Below are 27,139 nucleotides of genomic sequence, written 5' to 3'. Positions count from 1 at the left end.
GGACCTGAAACAGTAAGGGATAGCACGGACTCTGAACAGTAAGGGGATAGCACGGACCTGAAGAGTAAGGGGATAGCCACGGACATCTGAACAGTAAGGGGATAGCACGGACCTGAACAGTTAAGGGGATAGCACGGACCCTGAAGAGTAAGGGGATAGCACGGACCTGAACAGTAGAGGGGATAGCACGGACCTGAACATAAGGGGATAGCACGGACCTGAAGAGTAAGGGGATAGCACGGACCTGAAACAGTAAAGGGGATAGCACGGACCTGAACAGTAAGGGATAGCACGGACCCTGAAAGTAAGGGATAGCACGGACCTGAACAGTAAGGGGATAGCACGGACCTGAACAGTAAGGGGATAGCACGGACCTGAAGAAGTAAGGGGATAGCACGGACCTGAAACAAGTAAGGGATAGCACGGACCTGAACAGTAAGGGATAGCACGGACCTGAAACGAACAGTAAGGGGATAGCACGGACCTGAAGAGTAAGGGGATAGCACGGACCTGAACAGTAAGGGGATAGCACGGACCTGAACAGTAAGGGGATAGGTGTAGAGCACTCAGATGAGATAAGCTGGTGTCAATGACAGTACAGGGATGGTGTTAATACAGAAACCTACCCTCTCTCTGTGCTGCCTGTCCGTCTCCCCCTGGAGGGTGAAGATATCTGACGAGTTCATGATGTCCAACTTAGGGAAGTGAGACTCTTCTCGGATAGTCCAAACCTCATTGGACAGTCTGTAGGAGATGGTTTTGATCTGACCTTAAAAACACAAGAAAAATAACCCAGTATTGCCATTTTTGTCTGAGAGTGCAAAGTCACTATACTCAGCATCTCATATTAGTTACATTAAATAGTTACAATTGTTATAATCTATCAAGGTGTTTTAGTGAGAACATGAAAATGGACTCTTACCTGAAAAAAATCGGTTCTGATTGCCTTTCTTCAGGACCTTCTGAAGTTCCCATTCCCGCAACCTTAAGTTAAAATAGAGTTTGGCCTTCCTCAGAGTGTATCATCAGAACAGCTTGGCGTGTTTGAGACTACATTGGGAGGTTAAGTGGAAATCTCTCTGAAGATCGAGATCCCAAGCCATCCTCCTCTTCTGTCCAAAACTCAAGACTTTGACAGAAACGTGTCCCTTTGACGACGTTTAGCTTTTAAGTCTAAAAAAGGGCCCATAGAGCTCCACAGTGGGGTTGTCATAATACCCATAAAACCTAGCGGTCAAACAGGGAAATGGTTCCAATCATTTTAGCACTTCATTTTTGGGTGGTAAATACAGGCGAGTATATTGATAAAAGTCACCATGTCCTAGAGAGATCAAAACGTCACATGGTAAGCCTACACGGAACACAGCCCTTATTTTAAAGTATTTTTAAGATCACCTATGGGAGAACTGAATGGTGGAAAAACGATTGGAACCATTTCCCTGTTTGACCGCTAGGTTTTATGGATATTATGACTTGTACTGTGGTACTCTATTACACATGTATGTTGAGAGGTGTGAGGTACACCATCATTCGATTAGAGGCTAATTCTTATATATATATATATTATTATTTAATTTTTTCGGTACTTTATACCCCATTTTCTCTCCAATTTCATGATGTCCAATTGTTAGTTAAAGTCTTGTCCCATCGCTGCAACTCCCGTACGGACTCGGGAGAGGCGAAGGTCGAGAGCCATGCTTCCTCCGAAACACGACACAGCTTCTTGACACACTGCTCGCTTAACCCGGAAGCCAGCCGCACTAATGTGTTGGAGGAAACACCGTACAGCTGGCGACCCGAAGTCAGCGTGCATGCACCCGGCCGCCACAAGGAGTCACTAAAGCGTGATGGGACAAGGACATCCCAGCCYGCCAAACCCTCCCCTAACCCAGACGACACTGGGCCAATTGTGCGCTGCCTCATGGCAACGGCCGGCTGCGACACAGCCCAGGATCGAACACGTATCTGTAGTGACGCCTCGATGCAGTGCTTTAGACCGCTGCGCCGTTCTGGCGATTAGTACCGTTTTGCACGATTAGAGACAATTTATGCTTGATCCGAAAATGTGGTAGGGGACTCCGTATAGAGGGTGTGACGCAATTGCGGAGCCTCTGGAGGCACACAGAGTCCAAACTGAGCTCCCATACCCCATTGCTGTGTGCCTCCCAAATTTTGTAACAATGCAGAGGGCTCCGTATAGCTCAGCATTCACATGATTGTTTGATGGTAGGTGGGGGCGGGAGGTCCTGTATAAACACAAACTCACTTGCTTGACAACTTCCTTCACAACAGCTCTGCGCTGCTCCGCGAAACTCAATAAGTATTGTATGAATGTCCTGACTTCTGCAGAGGCCGTATCACCATAAATACTGCATGGCCAATGCAGACCACAGACTGACCGCGCAGCTCCTTTTACAGGAGACGACTGCAGGGGGTTTCAAAACAGCTGACACCAAAATGGACAGGGTATAACCTAAATTAGATCCTCTCACCTCTGCTCTYCCCGCTCCTTTGCAGCTCTCTTCTCGTGTTTGTTCATGAAGGGTGGGTGAGGGCCCACATCAATCTTCCTGTTCATCTCCCGGGCAGCTAAGGCCCGCTCCTCTTCCAGGAGAAACGCTCGCATTTTCTGAGCCCGTTCACAGCAAAAGAGCTGAGTAGAAACATAACAAAACAACTGTTCAATGGGAGTAGGAGATAACTTAATGCTAACTTAATTGTAACCCATATCTACAATCTTAGCAGCATGTGATCCACACCAGGAACGATAAAGGAACATCAGAATGCAATCATTCCAGTCTCTCTCTCTGAAACAGGTATTTAAAGACTGGCACATTGTTACTTGCATTGATTTGCTTTGAATTGATAGCCTAAAGAACAACTTCACTGTCAGCAGGACTCACCAATTCCAAGTCACGATTATTTTCCAATTGTTCCCGGCGTATYAAAGGGTTACAGGGTTGCTGGCAGTAGTCACATTGAACAAACTCTATTTTCCGTTTGGACTGAGCCTCATTGGATCCAGAGATGGACAACACTGGGATCTAGAGAAGGCAAGCTTCACCATCATCACTCCTCTCATGCAAAATGTTGTACAGTACCATAGTATGTACGTATGCATGTACCGTTGAAGTTGGAAGTTTACATACACCTTAGCCAAATATATTTAAACTCAGTTTCACAATTCCATTTAATCCTAGTAAACGTTCCCTGTCTTAGGTCAGTTAGGATCACTACTTTATTTTAAGAATGTGAAATGTCAGAATAATAGTATAATTATTTATTTCAGCTTTTATTTCTTTCATCACATTCCCAGTGGGTCAGAAGTTTACATACACTCATTTACTATTTTGTAGTGTCGCCTTTAAATTGTTTAACTTGGGTCAAACGTTTCGGGTAGCCTTCCACAAGCTTCCCACAATACGTTGGGTGAATTTTGGCCCATTCCTCCTGACAGAGCTGGTGTAACCGAGTCAGGTTTGTAGGCCTCCTTGCTCATACACACTTTTTCAGTTCTGCCCACAAATTTTCTATAGGATTGAGGTCAGGGCTTTGTGATGGCCACTCCAATACCTTGACTTTGTTGTCCTTAAGCCATTTTGCCACAACTTTGGAAGTTTGCGACCAAGCTTTATCTTCCTGACTGATGTCTGGAGATGTTGCTTCAATATATCCACATAATTTTCTTTCCTCATGATGCCATCTATTTTGTGAAGTGCACCAGTCCCTCCTGCAGCAAAGCACCTCCACAACATGATGCTGCCACCCCCGTGCTTCACGGTTGGGATGGTGTTCTTCGGCTTGCAAGCCTCCCCCTTTTTCCTCCAAACATAACGATGGTCATTATGGCCAAACAGTTCTACTTTTGTTTCATCAGACCAGAGGACATTTCTCCAAAAAGCGGCCTTTCAGGTTATGTCGATATAGGACTCGTTTTACTGTGGATACAGATACCTTTGTACCTGTTTCCTCCAGCATCTCCACAAGGTCCTTTGCTGTTGTTCTGGGATTGATTTGCACTTTTCGCACCAAAGTATATTCATCTCTAGGAGACAGAACGCATCTCCTTCCTGAGCGGTACGACGACTGCGTGGTCCCATGGTGTTTACACTTGCGTACTATTGTTTGTACAGATGAACGTGGTACCGTCAGGCGTTTGGAAATTGCTCCCAAGAATGAACCAGACTTGTGGAGGTCTACAATTTTTTTCTGAGGTCTTGGCTGATTTCTTTTGATTTTCCCATGATGTCAAGCAAAGAGGCACTGAGTTTGAAGGTAGGCTTTGAAATACATCCACATGTACACCTCCAATTGACTCAAATTATGTCAATTAGCCTATAAGAAGCTTCTAAAGCCATGACATAATTGTCTGGAATTTTCCAAGCTGTTTAAAGGCACAGTCAACTTAGTGTATGTAAACTTTTGACCCACTGGAATTGTGATACAGTGAATTATAAGTGAAATAATCTGTCTGTAAACAATTGTTGGAAAAATTACTTGTGTCATGCACAAAGTAGACTAACCGACTTGCCAAAACTATAGTTTGTTTAACAAGACATTTGTGGAGTGGTTGAAAAACGAGTTTTAATGACTCCAACCTAAGTATATGTACAGTACTATATTACTATAGTATGCATGTACAGTACTATATTATGCATGTACAGTACTATATTATGCATGTGCAATACCAAAGTATGTATGCATGTACGGTAACATAGTATACATGTACAGTACTATAGTATGCATGTACAGTACCATAGCATGTATGTGCAGTACTATTTATGCATGTACAGTACCATAGTATATATGTAAAGTACTATATTATGCATGTACAGTACTATATTATGTATGCATGTACAGTACTATAGTACACATGTACAGTACTATAGAATGTATGTACAGTACTATATTGTGTATGCATGTTCAGTACCAGTCAGAAGTTTGGACACACCTACTCATTCAAGGGTTTTTCGTAATTTTTTACTAATTTCTACATTGTAGAATAATAGTGAAGACATCAAAACTATGAAATAACACATATGGAATCATGTAGTAACCAAAAAAGTATTAAACAAATCAAAATATATTTTATATTTAAGACTCTTCAAAGTAGACACTCTTTTCCTTGATGACAGCTTTGCACACTCTTGGCATTCTCTTAGCCCATCTGTAAATAGCGTATCCAACTACATCATCCCCATATTGTTTTTGTTTTTTTGCTCATTTGCACCCCAGTATCTCTACTTGCACATCTATCACTCCAGTGTTTAATTGCAAAATTCTAAATACTTCGCCACTACGGCCTATTTATTGCCTTACCTCCCTAATCGTACCTCATTTGCATACACTGTATATAGACTTTTCTATTGTGTTATTGACTGTACGCTTGTTTATTTCATGTGTAACTCTGTGTTGTTGTTTGTGTCGCACTGCTTTGCTTTATCTTGGCCAGGTCGCAGTTGTAAATGAGAACTTGTTCAACTGGCCTACCTGGTTAAATAAAGGTGAAATTAAAAATGTAAAAAATTCTGGAATGCTTTTCCAACAGTCTTGAAGGAGTTCCCACATATGCTGAGCACTTGTTGGCTGCTTTTCCTTCACTCTGTGGTCCAACTCATCCCAAAACATCTCAATTGGGTTGAGGTCGGGTGATTGTGGAGGCCAGGTCATCTGATGCAGCACTCCATAACTCTCCTTCTTGGTCAAATAGCCCTTACATAGCTTGGAGGTGTATTGGGTCATTGTCCTGTTGAAAAACAAATGATAGTGTGACTAAACCCAAACCAGATGGGATGGTGTATCGCTGCAGAATGCTGTGGTAGCCATGCTGGTTAAGTATGCCTTGAACTCTAAATGAATCACAAACAGTGTCACCAGCAAAGCACCCCCACGCCATAACACCTCCTCCTCCATGCTTTACGGTGGGAAATACACATACGGAGATCATCCGTTCACCCACACAGCTTCTCACAAAGACACGGTGGTTGGGACCAAAAATCTCCAATTTGGACCCCAGAACAAAGGACAAATTTTCACTGGTCTAATGTCCATTGCTCGTGTTTCTTGGCCCAAGCAAGTCTCTTCTTCTTATTGGTGTCCTTTAGTAGTGGTTTCTTTGCAGCAAATCAACCATGAAGGCCTGATTCACACAGTCTCCACTGAACAGTTGATGTTGAGATGTGTCTGTTACTTGAACTCTGAAGCATTTATTTGGGCTGCAATTTCTGAGGCTGGTAACTCTAARGAACTTATCCTCTGCAGCAGAGGTACCTCTGGGTCTTCCATTCCTGTGGCGACTCATGGGAGCCAGTTTCAGCATAGCGCTTGATGAAACTTTCAAAGTTCGGTATTGACTGACCTTCATGTCTTAAAGTAATGATAGACTGTTGTTTCTCTTTGCTTATTTGAGCTGTTCTTGCCATAATATGGACTTGGTCTTCTACCAAATAGGGTTCTCTTCTGTTTACCCCCCTACCTTGTCACAACACAACCGATTGGCTCAAACGCATTAAGAAGGAAAGAAATTCCACAAATTAACTTTTAAGAAGGCACACCTGTATATTGAAATGCATTCCAGGTGACTACCTCATGAAGCTGGTTGAGAGAATATCAAGAGTGTGCAAAGCTGTCATCAAGGCAAAGGGTAGCTATAAAATATATTTTGATTTTTTTGGTTACTACATGATTCCATGTGTTATTTCGTAGTTTTGATGTCTTCACTATTATTCTACAATGTAGAAAATAGTAAAAATAAAGAAAACCCTTGAATGAGTAGGTGTTCTAAAACTTTTGACCGGTAGTGTATGCATGTGCAGTACTATTTTATGTATGTAACATGAAATATGTCATCATGAAAACAAGTAGCACTGTGGGAATAGAAAAAATACAGTAAGCTCCAAAAGTGTTGGGACAGTGACACTCATTTGTTGTCGTTTTGGCTCTGTACACCAGCACTTTGGATGATACAACAACAAAATGATACAATGACTATGAGGTTAATGTGCAGAATGTCAGCTTTAATTTTAGGGTATTTTCATTCATATCGGGGGAACCGTTTAGAAATTACAGCACTTTGTGTATATATAGGGGATCAAAAGTATCGAGAAAAATTCACTTGTATGTGTTTTAAAGTAGTAAAAAGTTAGGTATTTGGTCCCATATTCATTGCACTTAATGACTAAATCAAGCTTGTTGTGACTCCACAAATTTGTCAGATGCATTTGCTGTTAGTTTTGGATGTGTTTCAGATTATTATTATTATTATTGTGCGCAATAGAAATGAACGGTAAATTATGTATTGTGTCATTTTGGCCTACAAAACGTCACGCCAGGGTAAGCCTAGACAAAACACAGCCCTTATCGTAAGTCATTGCGTGCTAGAAATATGGGACCAAATACTTAACTTTTTACTACTTTAATACAAATAACAGTTCATCTGATATGGATGAAAATACTCTCAAATTAAAGCTGACAGTCAACACTTTACCTTTGTAGTGATTGTATCATTTCTCATCCAAAGTGCTTGAGGTTGCTTACCTTTTCAAAATGAACAGGCGGTTGTTTCGACTCTGGTTTGTAGGCCAACATGGAAGGTGGCCCCACATTAGGTATACCATACAACTCATTTTCCTTCTCCATATCTGTCTCTTCATTCTTCCAAAGAGGACACAAAAGATAAACACTGTTATACCATTAAACCATATAAATTCTTCAGTTTGTTGTGATCTATTTTCAGTTTGTTGGATTGGTAGTAAATTGGTTGATTGAATAGCCTACTGTAATTAAACTGTTTTCTATTAACTAATCATATACCATAGGCTATATACATTAGCCTACCTTAACCTCTGAATCTGGCCCAATAACTATACTCTGGGGGACTGTCTGTGATGAGGCTTTTGGCTCAAACCTCTCCACTTCACTTTGAACTACGAGAGAGAAAATAACTGTAGGAAGGTGCTGACAGATGTTTGAGTCGTCAGAGGAGGAGGGCAGCAGAAAGGTGTGACGCATTCGAACCGAAAACCCATCGGACATTCTGACTACCTTGACAGCTGTCTGTGAGTGCCTGCTCCACCCACTCCCAGTCTGTCTGGGTGCTGGCGCTGACTATGGTGATGGAACTGCCGTCCAGCACGTGGACCTCTATGAACTCTGCTGTGGTAGAATCACTCCTTGGCAGCATGCTGGATGGTGTAGGGAAAAAGAGGGCCTGCTCTTCAAGCATGTTCAGACTATGGTCAAAATAGTTTCAAGTGCATGCCAATTTTGTTATGAAATGCAATAGTTGTTAATAATTGTATGACAATGATGTGAATACTTAGGCTACTGGGGGAAGGTAGCAACGCTGCTACCCCGCTCTCCAAAGGTGCATGAATTGAGGAGCAAACTGAAGTGAAGAAGAAACTGATAAACTCTCGGAGGGCAGTGGAGGTGTATACAAATTGCTTCATTGCTCAAAGTAAAATGAACGCATTTCCACCCTTCATCGGGGCCAGGATTTGGCCTACTTCACTGATTAAGAAAATAAAATGAAGGAGGATTTTATACATTTCAAAATGCCCTCTATGGGTTCAGGGATCAATCACAACGGGAATACAAAAAAAACATGAGATTAGTACAAATTCTGACCAATATATTGTGTGTGCAACTCATTTGCCAATCACATCAAGTTTGTTTTTTTGCATGCCGATTGTAATTGCTACCTGGGCCACTTTAAAATAATATCTAAAATCCTCCTTCATTTTATCATCAGCATATGAACTTAATGAAGGCGAATGGCTGAAGCGTGGTTGGTTTAAATCACTTGTGTCCAGTTCCACTGTCCTCCAACAGGCTACCTGGGCTAAACCCTACCAGCACATTGGCTACATCTCTCTCTAAAAAATCTCTCATTGAACCTGAAATAATACAAAATGTCTTACATTAGAACTTTTTCATCTGTGCTCAAAGTAGTCCTGGCATGGCTCTTTATTGTTTTCTCACCTAGCATTGCACAGCGAAGGAAACGTTAAGTAGGCTATCTGCTTCTGAATGTAACGTTATTCAATTACAATACAACGAGAAGATAGTGAACATGCCATCTCATCAGTGAGCTAGCCTACTCATCCCTACTCACCCAATTCACAGACTTTCCAAATGTCATCCGACGCCATACGTGGGCAAATTTCAATGTTGTCAGATAAACTTGGATACCTGTCCGTCACAAGAGTTGCAACGGGGTCTTTCTGATTGTCACAGGTCAACTGGCCCACTGGGTGTTGCACGTTTTCCGCTAAGAACCGAGGGGCAGAAAGGTCAGTCGTGATGTCCAGAATCTTGAATTATTGCGCGACACCAGCATCTGTCGGCGGCACCCCACTCACAGTGACAGGGTTTTATGGGGTAACAGGCACCCACATGAAAATAAATAGCCCCTGTTCAATGACAAATACTAGTGAAATCATGTATAAACTTTCGAGGCATCAATTGAGTGACGTGTTATTGTTTTTCCTATGTCATGATGTCAATGAGATATATTAATTTTTGATAAAATACATGGCAACAACTTTCTTGTGCATTTTATTATTACATCATATGAAATGTAGAACTCAGTGATGCCCTTTAGGTCTAAGCATAGACATCCTGTTAAATTATTAGAGGGGCTATGTCATAAACCCTAAAAGTTCCAGAATGGGGAGAAATGTCAGTAGAGGCATAATCCAGATTTTACTTATGCAGGAAAATGAAAGTAAGGCGTGTGATATTCAGAAATTGTGTAATAGCATTATTGTCAACTCAAAATATTGTCATATATTTATAAATGCCAATTTTCTGAATATATAGCCTCTAAAATATATGTAAAAAGACCATAAATGTCAAAAATGTTGTAGTGTATGGCTGTGGATTGACTGCATTATTTGAATGGAATGTTGGCAGTTAATTTMAACAATTAATGGAATCATCCGTCTAAAACAGGCTGGCTAGCTAGATAAAAGACAGTGCAGATAAATTCTCCTAATAAATTATTTTACACAATGTCTTATCACAGCACTGGCAAACCATGGTCAGCAACTCCCTGAACGTAATGGCCGACTTTCATCCTATCATAAGAAGGTTCAGGTCCATATTATGTCTAGTATTCAAATTCATAATTATATAAGTCCCTATCCTCTCAAGATAGAGACTTGTTTCAATGTCAAAGATCATAATAGGATTCGCATTTGTCACAAATATAACTACTGGGTCGGTGTGTCCCTAAAAGTCCTTTTAATCATTGTTGTTTTTTGTATTTGTATGTACAATGGTAAGACAACCATTGGATTTAGAACAGAGCTGTAACTTGTATAGAGTCATCTGCTGAGTACAAGACTTCAGTGAAGCCCTGTCATCCAGAATGATGCACCAAGAGCAGTAATGTGGTGACAGATTGATGACTAACCATGCCAATAAACCTCGGTCTATAAAAACCTTAATCTGCCTTAGCTAAGCCACAGACTGCATGTGTAGACTACAATTGCCACTGCATTGTGGAGGAAAAAATTGATGCTGGATCGATTGGCGTGTACAGTAGGTAATCTGACATTTTTTCAATGTTATCTATAATTTCACAGACAATCATCAATGCTTCTTGTTGTAATCAATAGACTTTACACCACATTGATTCATTTTTTGGTATCACTCCAGGCTGTAATGTGTCCAGTAATGATTTCCATTCTCATTTGCAGACTACTTCCCGGGGATAAATTGCAGGGCCTTTTGAGGAAATCATCTACGATGGAAATTGTAGCTCTTGTTCTGTCTCTGCTGCTTACCAATGGAATGGTTTTAATCAGTGCGGCGACCAATGATCAGAATCCACAAGCAGCTCCTACTATTGAACTCTTTGCAACTGCCTCTTCGGATGCTGTAGAGCTTACAGAGGACCACAAATCCAATGGTTCTGTTACCTTGTTCAAAACAGCAGGACGAAACACCCGACCCCATCCCATGTGCTTAGTGTCGACTGGAATCAGAGACACTTTCAAATACATCAGTACTGTGGTGTCTGTTCTTGTATTCATCGTTGGACTAGTTGGAAATTCAACACTCTTGAGAATCATATATGAAAACAAATGTATGAGAAGTGGACCTAACATTCTCATTGCCAACCTTGCTTTGGGAGACCTGCTGCATATCGTGATAGATATTCCAGTCAATGCTTACAGGGTGAGTTATTAGCAGTGTGGGGTGCAGTGATCTGTCTATCCTGATCTATCAAATCGGGTTTTGTATTATTGAGTACACATTGATTTGTAATATAATATTGACATGTTGTTGTTGCAGCTCATGGCTCAGGACTGGCCGTTTGGTTTGGCGCTCTGTAAACTAATCCCTTTCATCCAGAAAACCTCTGTTGGAATCACAGTGTTGAGTTTATGTGCCTTGAGCATTGACAGGTGAGAGATATGACAGGTGAGAAGTATGACAGGTGAGAGCTATGACAGGTGAGAAGTATGACAGGTGAGAGGTATGACAGGTGAGAGATATGACAGGTGAGAGGTATGACAGGTGAGAGATATGACAGGTGAGAGGTATGACAGGTGAGAGATATGACAGGTGAGAGATATGACAGGTGAGAGGTATGACAGGTGAGAGGTATGACAGGTGAAGATATGACAGGTGAGAGGTATGACAGGTGAGAGGTATGACAGGTGAGAGGATTACACCTTCAGTTCACATTTCTGTTTCAAGATAGTTGGACATGACTGTATTACTTAGATTTTACAAGGCAAAACCAGAGAATAGAATACAAAAGTTTATAAGAAGAGTAACATGGTTAGAGTTGGCTGATGTCTACATTTCAACAAATATATTTCTTTGAAGTAGGCCCTGAAATTCCCTTTCATTGTAATGTGATTTTTGTTTTATTGTTATGAACAAAACGCTCCCTAGCCACATAATTTCCTTGTTAATTTTCTAGGTATCAAGCTGTTGCATCCTGGAATCGAATCAAAGGCATTGGGGTTTCAACCTGGACAGTAGTGGAAATAACTTTGATATGGGTGATATCAACATTCCTGGCTGTGCCTGAAGTTGTCGGCTTTGATATGATAACGATGGAGTATAAAGGACAGCATCTGACAGTATGTCTGCTTCACCCCATACAGACCAATCAGTTCATGCAGGTAATGTCAGTCCTGAGAACATGCAGTAATATAGAAAGATAAAAGGTCAATAATGTGTTTTCATTTGGTTTTCTTTAGATAATAAATTAAAATGACAGATTGATTATATAATGCAGCTAGTGAGGTGTGCTTATCATCACATTCCAGTAGGTAGATAAAACCGAAAACCACAATACTAAACACTAGATTTTTCCATAAGTTTTATAAATCAGCAAAAGACTGGTGGCTCTTCGGTTTCTACTTCTGCACGCCGCTGGCTTGCACGGCTGTCTTCTACACCCTGATGGCCCGGAAAATGTTGAGGAAGAATGAGAATACCCTGGGGAACTACACCGTACAGGTGATTACAGCTCTGGTACTAGAGAGGTATTAGATGTACAGCCTTTTGCTCCAGACCAGTAGTAAAACACGCTGGTTCAACTAATCATGGTCCAGACCAGCAGTAAAACACGCTGATTCAACTAATCATGGTCCAGACCAGCAGTAAAACACGCTGATTCAGCTAATCATGGTCCAGACCAGCAGTAAAACACGCTGATTCAGCTAATCATGGTCCAGACCAGCAGTAAAACACGCTGATTCAACTAATCATGGTCCAGACCAGCAGTAACACACGCTGGTTCAACTAATCATGGTCCAGACCAGCAGTAAAACACACTGATTCAACTAATCATGGTCCAGACCAGCAGTAACACAGCTGATTCAACTAATCATGCTCCAGCCCGAAGACGATGATATGTTGATTATTTTAAACAAATGTGTTAGTGCTGGGGTGGAATAAAAGCCTGCACATCCCAGTATCTTTCCTGGACCGGACATGGAGGCCCATGGTGCAGTATAGACATTGTAGTGCTAGCGCTGTAATGTCATAATTCTTTTATGATGTCATTAAAATGTCTAAGATAAATCTCCTTATCTGTTTTCACCCAGAGACGAGAAGTGGCCAAGACGGTGTTTTGCTTAGTGTTTGTGTTTGCTCTCTGTTGGTTACCACTGTACCTGAGCAGAATCTTAAAACTCACCATTTATGACGAGAAGGATTCTAAAAGGTGTCAGCTACTGAGGTAAGAAAGGATACATTAAACTGTCACTGCTGTTTTCAATTGTGGAATGTGTTACTGACCTGATCCTCTCATCCTTTTCAGTGTTTTTCTTGTCCTGGACTATATTGGCATTAATATGGCATCGCTGAACTCCTGCATCAACCCCATCGCTCTGTACATGGTCAGCAAACGATTCAAAACATGTTTCAAGGTAAGATTTAATATAATCTTCCTCATTGTTTTGTTATATCAGTTCTGACACACACGAGACAGAGGTAGGTAAAGGATGAAGTGTGACGATGTGACACAACGTGCTTTATGGACTATATGTTCAAGTCATTTATGACTCGTTGACTTTTAACAGTTAAACTTGTGAGGGCAATGACTTGAGGTGGGTAAAGAACGCAGTCCTTTGAAAACAGTGACCAGAGCTAAACTAGACACCAGACAGGTCATAGCTGAATCAGCAATACTCATAGCTAAGGTTTRATCTAAGGGCATTCACAGTGCTGCTAGTTTGCATTTTAATCTAAGAGCATTTACAGTGCTACAATGCAAAAGAAAACGTGGATATCTGATCATATTGATAGTAATCTTGGCAGCCCAGAACCAACATCTCTGGCCAACTATGTTACGCCTGTCCGCAACATATTCATTGATCGTTTTGTGTTTTTGACTGTATTTGAAAATGATGTATTGTCCTTTGGACTTCTCTAACTCATTGTCTTTTTGTCTGTCCCTTAGAAACGCCTTTGTTGCTGGTGCATACATCCTGAAGTATTGATGCTTGAAGAGGTGCCGTCTATCTTGAAGTCAAAGAAGCAGGACCAGGCCTCTAAGCACAGCAACATTAGAGCTAATACGCCCACCTCCACTTGAGTAAGAGGACACTTGACTGTTTAAACAATATATTACTATGACATATGCACAGATTTTTTTTTTTWAATGCTCAGTTTTAGTGTGTCTATGGATGTTTCCCTGTAATAATTTCAAAGATTGCTTATTTAATGTTATGCATTTTTAATTAATGTAATTTCAGTGTGAGGGTCTATACATGACCTATAGTCTTAGGCTCTGCCTCAATGTCTTTATTGGTTCTGTAGACCCTGACTCAATAGACAACGTAATGTACCGTCATTAGTGGTATAGAGTTGCTTAGTGACAAATCCTGTGGCATTGTCTGTTGTGAGCTTGTTATCAGTAGAACATCTGCTTATGATATGACACACTCAGACAAAGAGAGTCAGACAGTTCTGACTCTGTTCCCTCGGGCCTTGAATCACTCCCAACTACGTACGTCATGTTTCACCTATATCATACACACTGTAGGTTTATATGCCCTGGCCCGTAACATGTTTACCTGGAAAACTTTGCCTCAAGGCACTTAGTCTTGACACATATCCAGCATTACACGCTCTTACCACCTGTAAAGAGATTACCCAATTACATAGAAATACTGCTTAGTTGTTTTTTTTAAAGAAATTTAATGAGAATTTTTTTAAAGCTTATAACCAAATTAGTTCTCCTATTCAGTATCAAAACTGTGTCAGAGAGGGCATGACAAATTATTAGGACACAAATGTATATTTCCGTCTCTCTGAGAGAAAGCCGTCCTCTCACATGTTGCTCCTTTAGTTCCTAAACCTATCGCATCGGAGACACCAGTGGATTCTGCCTTCACTGCTGAATGACTGATTGATGGTGGCCTATTTGTAACGCATTGTTAGATGTGTAATGAATGGAGACACTTTATAAAAGACCTGCGAGTGGAAAATAAGGAAACGGAGATGACAGAATGGGGTCAGAAGGAGGGGTGAGGGAAGAGTTGAGCACCTGATGGGTCCTGTCACAGGACAAGGCAAGCACAGATAGGAAGTATTTCTTCCATCCAATATCTTATCAATCTAGTGAACTATTTTAGGTAGGAATTATATTCCACCCAGTAGCGTAGAGAGGGAAGCCTTCTAGAGAGGGAAGCCTTCTAGAGAGGGAAGCCTTCTAGAGAGGGAAGCTGACTTTCAACCTGTTATGAAAATATAGTAATTCGTTGTCAGGGCCAGATCATTTTAATGGAATATAATAATGCTCCGTACGATAGTTTCTGCACTGTAACTCTACCTGATTGTATGTACAGTATGGGAATTATTTATAAGGATGTCAATTAATTGCATTTTCCTTTATGTTTTTGGAGATATGATGATTTATACCCAGACATATTAAACAGCATCCATGAATCAAATAACGGATAACAAATTTGATTTATGTAAGAAATTGCTAGAAGTCACACTTATGGTCCCATACAGTTTCTTGTTTTTTGTTCTTTAGATCTTTAATGAATGTAAACGTCAAACACATTCCTATTTATACATTACGTGTGGTTGTTATCACCTTTTTTTCCTTCTTCATGAGTGTCAGAACACAACATAGTTTCCTCCTTTGTCTCTCGTCTCTGCCCATTTTCCACATATCCACCACTGACAGACTGAACTGAATCAATCTCGACACAGGGACTTACAAAATCCCTGTTGAAATAGAAAACAGATCAATTCTCACCAAACATCAGTATGAAACTCTTATTCATAATCTCCTAAATTATATCATCATTATGCAATTACAGGCTCATTTGAACATCCTATTCAATCTGTGCATTACATTCATGATTAACATATTGTGTGTTCCTAGTAGTGAATAAAGGGAAGAGGGGGTGGGGTGGGGGGGAGCGTACCTTCCAACCCACACTGCTTTGATATCTGCTGTGTTAGACTCCTGCACTTCATCTTCTGTTGTCACGTTGGAGCTGCTGTAGCGCTTTGCCAGCCTGGCACACATGGTGATGCGGGTGCCCAGACACCGGAGTCATGGAAAACTCCTTTTCAACAGAACCAATGAATGTTATTTTGATCTCAGAGACGATCTGGAATAGCAACTGATCTGATTTGAATATCACACACAACATCTAAAATAACCGGCTATATGTGGACATCTAAAATAACCAGTTATACTTAGACATCTAAAATAACCGGCTATTACTTACCTTTTTTTAGGAACAAATCTTTAAAAACTAATTCCCGGCTTTATACCTTTTAAGAACCACATTCCCCCCTAAAAAAAACTACACCCCGGCCCTTTTTTAATTTACTTAGACATCTAACATAAACGGCTTACTTGGGCATCTAAATAACGGCTATACTTAGACATCTAACATAACGGCTATACTTGGGCATCTAAAATAACGCGCTATACTTAGACATCTAACATAACCGGCTATACTTAGACATCTAACATAACCGCTATACTTGGGCATCTAAAGTAACCGGCTATACTTGGCATCTAACATAACCGGCTATACTTGGGCATCTAAAATAACCGGCTATACTTGGGCATCTAACATAACCGGTATACTTAGACATCTAACATAAGCGGCTATACTTAGACATCTAACATAACCGGCTATACTTGGGCATCTAAAATAACCGGCTATACTTGGGCATCTAACATAACCGGCTATACTTAGACATCTAACATAACCGGCTATACTTAGACATCTAACATAACCGGCTATAACTAAACATCTAACATAACCGGCTATACTTAGACATCTACAAAACCGGCTATACTTAGACATCTAACATAACCGGCTATACTTAGACATCTAACATAACCGGCTATACTTAGACATCTAACATAACCGGCTATACTTTAGACATCTAACATAACGGCTATACTTGGGCATCTAAAATAACCGGCTATACTTAGACATCTAACATAACCGGCTATACTTGGGCATCTAAAATAACCGGCTATACTTGGGCATCTAAATACCGGCTATACTTAGACATCTAACATAACCGGCTATACTTAGACATCTAAAATAACCGGCTATACTTGGACATCTAACATAACCGGCTATACTTAGACATCTAACATAACCGGCTATACTTAGACATCTAACATAACCGGCTATACTTGGGCATCTAACATAACCGGCTATACTTAGACATCTAACATAACCGGCTATACTTAGACATCTAACATAACCGGCTATACTTAGACATCTAAATAACCGGCTATACTTGGACATCTAACATAACGCGGCTATACTTGGGCATCTAATAACCGGCTATACTTAGACATCTAACATAACCGGCTATACTTGGGCATCTAACATAACCGGCTATACTTAGACATCTAACTAACCGGCTATACTTAGACATCTAACATAACCGGCTATACTTAGACATCTAACATAACCGGCTATACTTGGGCATCTAAACATAACCGGCTATACTTGGGCATCTAACATAACCGGCTATACTTAGACATCTAAAATAACCGGCTATACTTAGACATCTAAAATAACCGGCTATACTTGGGCATCTAAAATACCGGTTATACTTGGGCATCTAACATAACCGGCTATACTTAGACATCTAACATAACCGGCTATACTTAGACCATCTAAAATAACCGGCTATACTTGGGCATCTAAAATAACCGGTTATACTTGGGCATCTAAAATAACCGGTTATACTTAGACATCTAAAATAACCGGCTATACTTGGACAATGCACGGTGTGAAAGGGTTTTTCTTTCAATAAATGTTTTATAATCATCTAGGGGTTATTTTGAAAATAAATTGGTTAACTTTGTATTTTGTATCAGATTCCCACTTTTCTCTCATGTTCTCTTGTTGTCAATTATTGTTGGACCTTGTCCTGTCACAGTAAAATGGTGTGGTCCTGTCCTGTTTCCCTGCAGTGTGTTGCCATGACTGGCAGATGACATTGAGACACATCATGGTCTTTCGTCCTCAGAGACGGTGACGTCAGTGTCAACTTCTGAGAGAGACAGAGAGAGCAGTTGTCTCAGACCTTCCCTAAGTAATATCTGTGCACACAAGACCCAGATACGGTTTCCCAGGGTGGCGCCGAGACTCCCCAGACTGTGGATTTAATTAACAGTGTGAAATTAATTAATCAGTTGGGTGGCAGGTAAAGGGGACATCTCCCTGGAACTGCTTTCACAACCCAGACAAGCATTCTATGTGTGCTGACAGCTATTCATTTGCAGCATGTTTTATAATGGTGCTTGATTATATATAGAGATGCTGTGGAAAGCAGTGGAGATTAAAAGCATCAAAATAACAGCTCCCCCCCCAAAAAAAAATCAAAGTATGAACCTGTGTTTGATCTGTTCTATAAATTAATTACAAATTTCACTTCTGTATAATAATTTGGTGCAAATTAGATGGAAATGAGATAAAATATTCATTTTGTTATCTAGGGAATCTGCCTGGAGGGGTTTTAGTCTTCAGTCTGGCTCAAAATGCTGTCCATATGGTAATTATGTACAGTAGTGTTGCAGGAGTATTGGTCTGATGCCTACTGGCAGGCAGAGAGGAGTCTGTCTGTGACAAACTGCTGCTAGGACCTGATGTGAGTGGAAGGCGATAATGAGGCTGTTGTAAGACTTAAGTATAGCACCTGCCCCAGGGGTGGCATATCTAAGCACTCAGCCTCTCATTGTTGCATGTGCTGCAGAGGATTAAAAACACATTCACTTTCTTCTTCATAAACTTTGTCAGTACTCCCAGCAACGCTTTGGACAACTTGCGCTTTCATGTCGTAAAGCCTCTTGATATTTGTGTGGAGGAACTTCCTTCTAGCTTCACAGTTTGACATGTGAAGTCTTGATTTGTACCTTGAGATATCTATTGCTCTGCTAAAGTGCATTTAGAACATGAGTACAAAACCAGGGGAAACGTTTCTGCAAACACATTGGGAAAGCTTGAGAAACAACACCATTGTATAATATACACTGAGTGTACAGAACATTAGACTGGCAAAGACTGACCATGGCAGACTGACCAGGTGAATCCAGGAGAAAGCTATGATCCGTTCCCAGGAGAATCCCAGGAGAAAGCTATGACAACTGCGGGAAGAATTGGGTGGGGGGGTGTTCCTAATGTTTTTTTTACTAACAAGGTACAAGTCCAGTAGGGGGACAGGAAGCAGGAAGTGTCCTTCCTTAGGGGTGGTAAACCTTTCTCAAATCAAGTCTATACAATCCCTCTGTCACACCCTGATCTGCTTCACCTGTCTTGTGATTGTCTCCACCCCCTCCAGGTGTCACCCGTCTTCCCCATTATCCCCTGTGTATTTACACCTGTGTTCTCTGTTTTGTCTGTTGCCAGTTTGTTTCGTTTCGTCAAGCCTACCAGTGGTTTTCCCTCTGTTCATGTCTCTTGATTGTTCCTGTTCTCTAGTTTTCTCGGTTTTGACCTTTTCTACCTGCCCTGATCCTGAGCCTGCCTGCCGTCCTATACCTTTGCCCCACGTATCTGGATTACTGACCTCTGCCTACACTGACCCTGGGCCTGCCTGCCGTTCTATACCTTTGCCCCACGTATCTGGATTACTGACCTCTGTCTACACTGACCCTGAGCCTGCCTGCCGTCCCTTATACCTCCCACTGTATCTGGATTACTGACCTCTGTCTACACTGACCCTGAAGCCTGCCTCTCTCCGCGCTACCTTTGCCCCACGTATCTGGATACTGACTCCTGCCTACACTGACCCTGAGCCTGCGCCTGTCGTCCTTACCTTTGCCCCACGTATTCGTGATTACGGGACCTCGCCTTACCACTGACCCTGAGCCTGCCTGTCGTCCGGTACCTTTGCCCCACGTATCTGGATTACTGACCTCTGCCTACACTGACCCTGAGCCTGCCTGTCGTCCGGTACCTTTGCCCCACGTATCTGGATTACTGACCTCTGCCTACACTGACCCTGAGCCTGCCTGTCGTCCTGTACCTTTGCCCCACCTGTCTGGATTATTGACCCCTGCCTGTCCTTTACCTGTCTTTTGCCTGCCCCTGTTGGATGCATAAACTGTGGTTAATTCAACGTTGTCTGCATCTGGGTCTTACCTCAAACATGATACCCTTACTCTCTGTATAATAAAGAAAGCACACCTCTATCATTGTGGCTTTCTCTGTAATCAGACGTAATATGGAAACTCTCACCAGACTTAACATCTCTCTTGTTGTCCCCCACAAAAAGACAATCATCCAGTCCTCTAATGGTCTGTTTACACCTACACTCCACCTACACACAGGTTTAGACATTTAAGTAAAACAAGGACACTATAGATGCAACCTCATTCAATAAACAGAGAGGTTGTTTATTACCTATGCATAGTCACTTTACCCCTACCTACATGTACATATTAACTCAATTACCTTGACTAACCTGTACCTCCACACATTAACTCGGTACTGATACCCCCTGTATATAGCCTCAATGATTTATTTTTTTACTTCAGATTATTTAGTAAATATTTTCTTAACTCTATTTCTTGAACTGCATTGTTGGTTAAAGGCTTGTAAGTAAGCATTTTACGGTAAGGTCTACACCTGTTGTATTCGGCGCATATGACAAATACAATTTGATTTGATTAGATTAGACAGAGAGAGACTGGCACCCAGGAGCATGGCAACATTTCATTAAATTGTGCTTTTTTTTTGTTGGATGCGAGCAGATCTTGATAAGAAATATACAGTTTGAACGGACTGGAATTAACAAGGCAAGACTTCTCGTACAGAACCAGCAGGCATTTAATTAATGGGCATTTGGGGCTTGCATGCTAAAACAGTGAGAGGGAAGGCTGCCACGACAGCCTAATGCAGGACAACTTCAGAGAGACCTGCAAACAGCAGGGAGAGTCAGATCACTAGGCAGAGCTGCTAGTGGTCACTCAACCATGGGATTAAAAAGCTTTTAATCCATGTACCAAAACCAGGCTCATTCTCACCATACCAGAGAAAATAAAAGTAACGTCTAGATGCTGATGTTGCCATGGCAAAAAAAAATCAAGTCGTGTTAGGGCTCTTGTCTGAAAATGCCAGTAACAATGAAAGCATTTCAGTGCTCTCTTGTGGGTAAACATAATGAGCAGATGTAAAAGGTTTTCTGTGTACTGGGTTAGGTGCAAAACGGACTGTCACTACCGTTTATTCTGTTCACGTCTGGATGTAATGGCAAACATGCAATCAAATGCAGTGAATGCCTGCCAGAGTGGCTCGGCTACTAATGTGTTAGATGCAACAACAACCCATTGGGCACAGACATCAGTTCAACGTCTATTCCACGTTGGTTCAATGTAATTTCATCGAAATTACGTGGAAAAAACGTTGATTCAACCAGTGTCCCGGGAAAGGAAGCCATGTCCAATAGACAAACCAATATATTCACTGCAAATTCCCCGAAAGTGGAGAAGCTTGATTACTCAGACCACATGTATCAAATAAAATTGTTACTAGGCTAAACTGTCTACATTGTACTACATTGAGGTATATAGGTGCCTGTGAATACCTGTGAATGAAAAAAAAGCCTGTCCTTGTTTCGATGGGCGATAATCAAAGTGCAGGTGGATGCAAGAAAAGGCTGGCTGTCACGGTCGTCGTAATGAATGGACCAAGGCGCAGCGTGCGTAGAGTTCCACATCATTTTAATAAACCCGAAACTCCCTAAACAAAACAAATAAAGCACGAGAACAAACGAAACGTGACGCTACTGTTGTGCACTCAGACAACTAAATGTAGACAAGATCCCACGAATAACCATGGGGAAATGGCTACCTAAATATGATCCCCAATCAGAGACAACGATAAACAGCTGCCTCTGATTGGGAACCATATCAGGCCACCATAGAAATACAAAAACACCTAGATGACCCACCCAAGTCACTATCACGCCCCAACCAACACAGAGAATAAACAGCTTACTATGGTCAGGGCGTGACACTGGCACCCTCCGTCCCTGGGCTGTGGTGGACTCTGTGTCTATGGTTTCCATTAACATGGGAGGGGAGGTTTGCTGTCTGGCTGCTGGGCACAGTGGGTCAGTGTTCAGAAAGGCCTGTTTGTTCCCTGGCCTGAAGGGCTCCCTGGGTAAGCATGGCTCCAGAGGGGAGACAACAACAAGAAAAGGCCCCACTGTCTCAAACTGGGGCTGCTGCTCCTGCAACACATTCATCTCTTTCTCCTCTACAGCGGCACATTTCTCTTCTAAGGGGGGTGAAAGAAAACTCATTTCTTAGAACGCGGCCCGGGGATACCATAACTTCTGTTGTTCTGGGCAATGGATTTCTCTCAGTATAAATGCTTTTTTTTCTTTTCTTGTGGTAGTATTTCCTGTCTTCTTCTCTGGCTGTCTATGGAGTCCGAATGTTTTCCCTAGTGTCTTTTCATTAACAATGATATATCCACTGTTCCTAGGCCGTCATTGAAAATAAGAATTTGTTCTTAACTGACTTGCCTAGTTAAATAAAAAAGAAATGGCGTAGGTTCCATGTAGAGTAGGTCTGACACGTATTTTACTAAAGTTCATATCATTCAGACATCCAATAGAGTCAAAATGATCAATTCATTATTTTCTGGTAACCTCATATTCATACACACTTTTCTGACTGTGATTTCCAAGAGATGAAATAGCCGAGGCTAATCTTGCTCCTTGGTGCTGTCGGGTCAGAGATTCAATACGGTTCTGCAATCTGCAGTACAAGTATAGCTCTATTATTGAGGGGACTTTAAAATGGGAGCTGTCTGACACTCGGCGGGTTGATTTAGTTTAATGACCTTGGCAGTGACAGCACAGTGATGGAAATTGGACTCCCTCTGCAAATTTACATCACTTCAGGGTACTTGGGCCCTCTCTTTAGAGGTTGCACTCCAGAACACGAGCCATCAGGAGGTCCTGGATATGTCATGCATGTCACCTTCCTTTAAGTGCATCTGCAGACGTGGGAGGGGGATTAATATTGTATAGCCTACGGAGGCACAGTGGCACTGCAGATGTGATAAGCACCACGGCCCCCCCCCCCCCTGAAAACAGGAAAGACCTCTGCACCAAGACAAGCATCTCTTTGTTTTCGTATTTACACTGTTACATGCTTTCAATGGGCGCTTTACAGACAAATCGGATGGAATTTCACATCTGTTGTAATTCGACGGGCAGGGATCGTCCCGTGTGACATCGACTCGATCTCAGTGTGATCCTTTTATATAGGAAGGTGACATGTGGCTTTTGGATAGGCTGCTCTGATTTCCTTTGGTTTCTAGATGTGGAAACATTTAAGATGTATTCCAATCTCGGTTGCGGTGGGGAAATGTTCTGGCCTGGAACGTTGTGATCACGATATGTGGTTGCTTAACCTCCCTCCATGCCTTTCTCCTGTTGTTTCTACTGAAATGTCATTTTTACTCAAACGTCCTCGCAGTTGCCCTGACACCCATTTCACATTAGTTCACATCAACGAAGATGTCAACGTGCACAAATTACATTGCCTTCAACCTGGTGCTGAATTGTGATGGGAATTGTGGTAACCATTGCTGTCACATCAGTTTTAACTGCAGGGCCCCGTACTGCTGAGGAAACAGAACAGACGTTGAATAGATAGATCGACATGAAAATCACTATGTACTGTACTATAGTAACAGAGGTAACATTACAACATAACCGTATCAGTCATAGAAACTGTACATTATCTTCATTAAGCATTTATAAAGATCACTGTATTCGTTTCCATACTTTTCATCAAATACAGTTCTGTGCAAAAAAAAGTATTGGTAGGCTTTGTTTACTGAAAAGATATGTTGAAAGGGGAAGAAAGAAACAAGGTATGTTTATTTCTAAATCAAAAGCTGCAAACTGCTGTGCTACATTTGTTTTTATGTATTTTTTTTCAAGTATTGCCTGCTGAGAAGTACAGTATTGCCTGCTGAGAAGTACAGTATTGCCTGCTGAGAAGTACAGTATTGCCTGCTGAGAAGTACAGTATTGCTGCTGAGATGTACAGTATTGCCTGCATGCTGAGAAGTACAAGTATTGCCTGCTGAGAAGTACAGTATTGCCTGCTGAGAAGTACAGTATTGCCTGCTGAAGAAGTACAGTATTGCTGCTGAGAAGTACAGTATTGCTGCCTGAATGTACAGTAATTGCCTGCTGAGAAGTACAGTATTGCCTGCTGAGAAGTACAGTATTGCCTGCGAGGAAGTACAGTATTGCCTGCTGAGATGTACAGTATTGCCTGCTGAGATGTACAGGGTAATATGCCTGCTGAGAAGTACAGTATTGCCTGCTGAGAAGTACATGTATTGCCTGCTGAGATGTACAGTATTGCCTGCTGAGAAGTACAGTATTGCCCTGCTGAGAAGTACAGTATTGCCTGCTGAGAAGTACAGTATGGCCCTGCCTTGGAGAAGGTACAGTATTGCCTGCTGAGAGTACAGTATTGCCTGCTGAGAAGTACAGTATTGCCTGCTGAGATGTTACAGTATTGCCTGCTGAGAAGTATACAGTATGCCTGCTGAGATGTCACAGTATTGCTGCTGAAGATGTCACAGTATTGCCTGCTGAGAAGTACAGTATTGCCTGCTGAGAAGTACAGTATTGCCCTGCTGAGAAGTACAGTATTGCCTGCTGAGAAGTACAGTATTGCCTGCTGAAGAAGTACAGTATGGCCTGCTGAGATGTACAGTAATTGCCTGCTGAGAGTACAGTTATGCTGCTGGAGTACGTATTGCCTGCTGAGAGTACAGTATTGCCTGCTGAGATGTACAGTATTGCCTGCTGAGAGTACAGTATTGCCTGCTGAGAAGTACAGATTGCTGCTGAGAAGTACAGTATCTGCTGCTGAGATGTACAGTAATTGCGTGCTGAGAATACAGTATTGCCTGCTGAGAGTACAGTATTGCCTGCTGAGAATACAGATTGCCTGCTGAGAAGTACAGTATGCGTAGGCCTAGCTGAGAAGTACAGTATTGCTGCTGAGAGTACAGTATTGCCTGCTGAGATGTACAGTATTGCCTGCTGAGAAGTAATTAGTATTGCCTGCAGAGAAGTACGTATTGCTGTGAGAGTACAGTATTGCCTGCTGAGAAGTACAGTATTGCCTGCTGAAAAGTACAGTATTGCCTGCTGAGAAAGTACAGTATTGCCTGCTGAAGAGTACAGTATTGCCTGTGAGAAGTACAGTATGCCTGCTGAGAAAGTACGAGTATTGCCTGTGAGAAGTACATATGTTGCCTGCTGAGAAGTACAGTATTGCCTGCTGAGAAGTACACGTATTGTGCTGAGAAGTACAGTATTGCCTGCTGAGAAGTACAGTATTGCCTGCTGAGATGTAACAGTATTGCCTGCTGAGATGTACAGTATTGCCTGCTGAGAAGTAAGTATTGCCTGCAGAGAAGTACAGTATGCTGCTGAGATGTACAGTATTGCGCTGCTGAGAAGTACAGTATTGCCTGCTGAGAATGTACAGTATTGCCTGCTGAGAAGTACAAGTATTGCCTGCTGAGAAGTCAGTATTGCCTGCTGAGATGTACAGTATTGCTGCTTGAGAAGTACAGTATTGCCTGCTGAGAAGTACAGTATTGCCTGCTGAGATGTACAGTATTCCTGCTGAGATGTAACAGTATGTCTGCTGAGAAGTACAGTATTGCCTGCTGACAATGTACAGTATTGCCTGCTGAGAAGTACAGTATTGCCTGCTGAGAAGTACAGTATTGCTGCATGAGAAGTATTCGCATGCAGAAAGTATTGCCTGATGAGAAGTATTGCTCCTGAGAAGTATTGCCTGCAAAGAATACTGCCTTGTTAGTATTAACCTGCTGAGTAGTATTGCGGCAGAGAAGTATTTGCCGGCAAGAAAAGTATTGCCTGCTGAGAAGTATCGAGCCGGCAGAGAAGTATTGCCTGCTGAGAGTATTGCCTGCCTGAGAAGTATTGCCTGCTGAGATATTGCCTGCAGAGAATATGCCTCTGAGAAAAAGTATTGCCTGCTGAGAAGTATTGCCGGAGGCCAGAGAAGTATTGCCTGCTGAGAAGTATTGCTTGCAGAAGTACGTTGATTGCCTGCAGAGAAGTATACGTGCTGTATATGTTAAACATCGCCTCAAGGTCCAGGTGGAAATTTGTCTAACGGGTGTTTTTCTTACTAAATCATGAGCTGTAGTCCCTGTCTCATCCTAACAAACATAACTCACCTGACTCTATCAGTATTTGCAAGCAAATACAAAGTTACACAATAAATATCTGCATATAAATAGACATTGTTGCTTACAGAACATGACCTTTAAGACCTTTGGTGTTTTGCTTGAGGAAGTGGGTGTTACTACTTATACAACCCTAATATGCACGCACCACCAGCGGCAAGGCAGAATATCTCGGTAAGATACTGGCAGCCTCTGTAGTTGGAGCCCAAGGGTTCGCATATCCTATGACAGTGGGTGTAGCTATGTCGACACTCTGAGCAGCAAATCCCCTGGTGTCTAGCATGGGATCAAAGGTCATGGCACCCTCCTCTCACTCCCGATCGCACTGTGGAGTGATAGGTAAATATTTATGTTTCTGCTCGATGTTTTCACGTGATCGGATATACAGTACATCGTTTCTTTTCAAGTTTTCCAAACGATCCTCTTTAGGCATAGCCCCATCGGGTTTAACGAGCTATGAATGCATAGCCACGTTCTAAACGAGCTGAATCATAGCCCACGGTTCTTAACGAGCTGAATCATAGCCCACGGTTCTAAACGAGCTGGAATCATGAGCCCTACGGTTTCTAACGAGCTGAATCATAGCACCACGGTTTCTAAACGAGCTGAATCATAGCCCAACGGTCTCTAACGAGCTGAATCATAGCCCACGGTTCTACCGAGCTGAATCATAGCCCACGGTTCTAAACTGGCTGAATCAATAAGCCCACGGTCTAACGAGCTGAATTCCATAGCCCAAGGTTTCTAACGAGCTGAAAGCATAGCCACGGTTTCTAACGACTGAATATAGCACGTTCTAAGAGCTGATCATAGCCCACGGTTCTAACGAGCTGAATCATAGCACCGTAACGAGCTGAAGTCTCTCTAACGAGCTGATCATAGCCCAATCGGTTCTAAAG

General features: G+C 41.9%; 2 protein-coding genes across 3 annotated transcripts in view; one reads left to right on the top strand and one right to left on the bottom strand.

Annotated features, from left to right (window-relative positions):
* LOC112068349 (glutamate-rich protein 6-like) overlaps nucleotides 1–9,322 on the bottom strand; it is a 10,635-nt gene extending 1,313 nt beyond the window's left edge. The window contains exons 1-9 of one of the 2 annotated variants that reach the window (XM_024135476.2): nucleotides 9,116–9,322; nucleotides 8,922–8,982; nucleotides 8,044–8,183; nucleotides 7,837–7,925; nucleotides 7,537–7,653; nucleotides 2,904–3,044; nucleotides 2,493–2,653; nucleotides 923–984; nucleotides 627–769 (exon numbers count right to left, since the gene is read on the bottom strand). In XM_024135476.2, the coding sequence (XP_023991244.1) occupies nucleotides 627–769; nucleotides 923–984; nucleotides 2,493–2,653; nucleotides 2,904–3,044; nucleotides 7,537–7,653; nucleotides 7,837–7,925; nucleotides 8,044–8,183; nucleotides 8,922–8,982; nucleotides 9,116–9,152 (951 nt within the window). In that variant the 5' untranslated portion in view covers nucleotides 9,153–9,322. The remainder of the gene's footprint in view (nucleotides 1–626; nucleotides 770–922; nucleotides 985–2,492; nucleotides 2,654–2,903; nucleotides 3,045–7,536; nucleotides 7,654–7,836; nucleotides 7,926–8,043; nucleotides 8,184–8,921; nucleotides 8,983–9,115) is intronic. The other variant, XM_024135477.2, reaches the window with a different exon arrangement.
* A 1,430-nt stretch (nucleotides 9,323–10,752) lies between these two features.
* LOC112068355 (endothelin receptor type B) lies at nucleotides 10,753–14,159 on the top strand. The gene is made up of 7 exons (XM_024135487.2): nucleotides 10,753–11,184; nucleotides 11,302–11,414; nucleotides 11,939–12,143; nucleotides 12,343–12,483; nucleotides 13,074–13,207; nucleotides 13,289–13,397; nucleotides 13,931–14,159. Exons 1-7 carry the CDS (start codon nucleotides 10,753–10,755, stop codon nucleotides 14,063–14,065), a joined length of 1,269 nt encoding a protein of 422 aa, XP_023991255.2. The 3' UTR covers nucleotides 14,066–14,159.
* The last annotated feature ends 12,980 nt before the right edge of the window (nucleotides 14,160–27,139 follow it).

Source organism: Salvelinus sp. IW2-2015, unplaced genomic scaffold, assembly GCF_002910315.2.
Source record: "Salvelinus sp. IW2-2015 unplaced genomic scaffold, ASM291031v2 Un_scaffold463, whole genome shotgun sequence".
NCBI classification, from domain to species: Eukaryota; Metazoa; Chordata; class Actinopteri; order Salmoniformes; family Salmonidae; genus Salvelinus; species Salvelinus sp. IW2-2015.
This window is presented reverse-complemented; position numbering and strand designations above follow the sequence as displayed.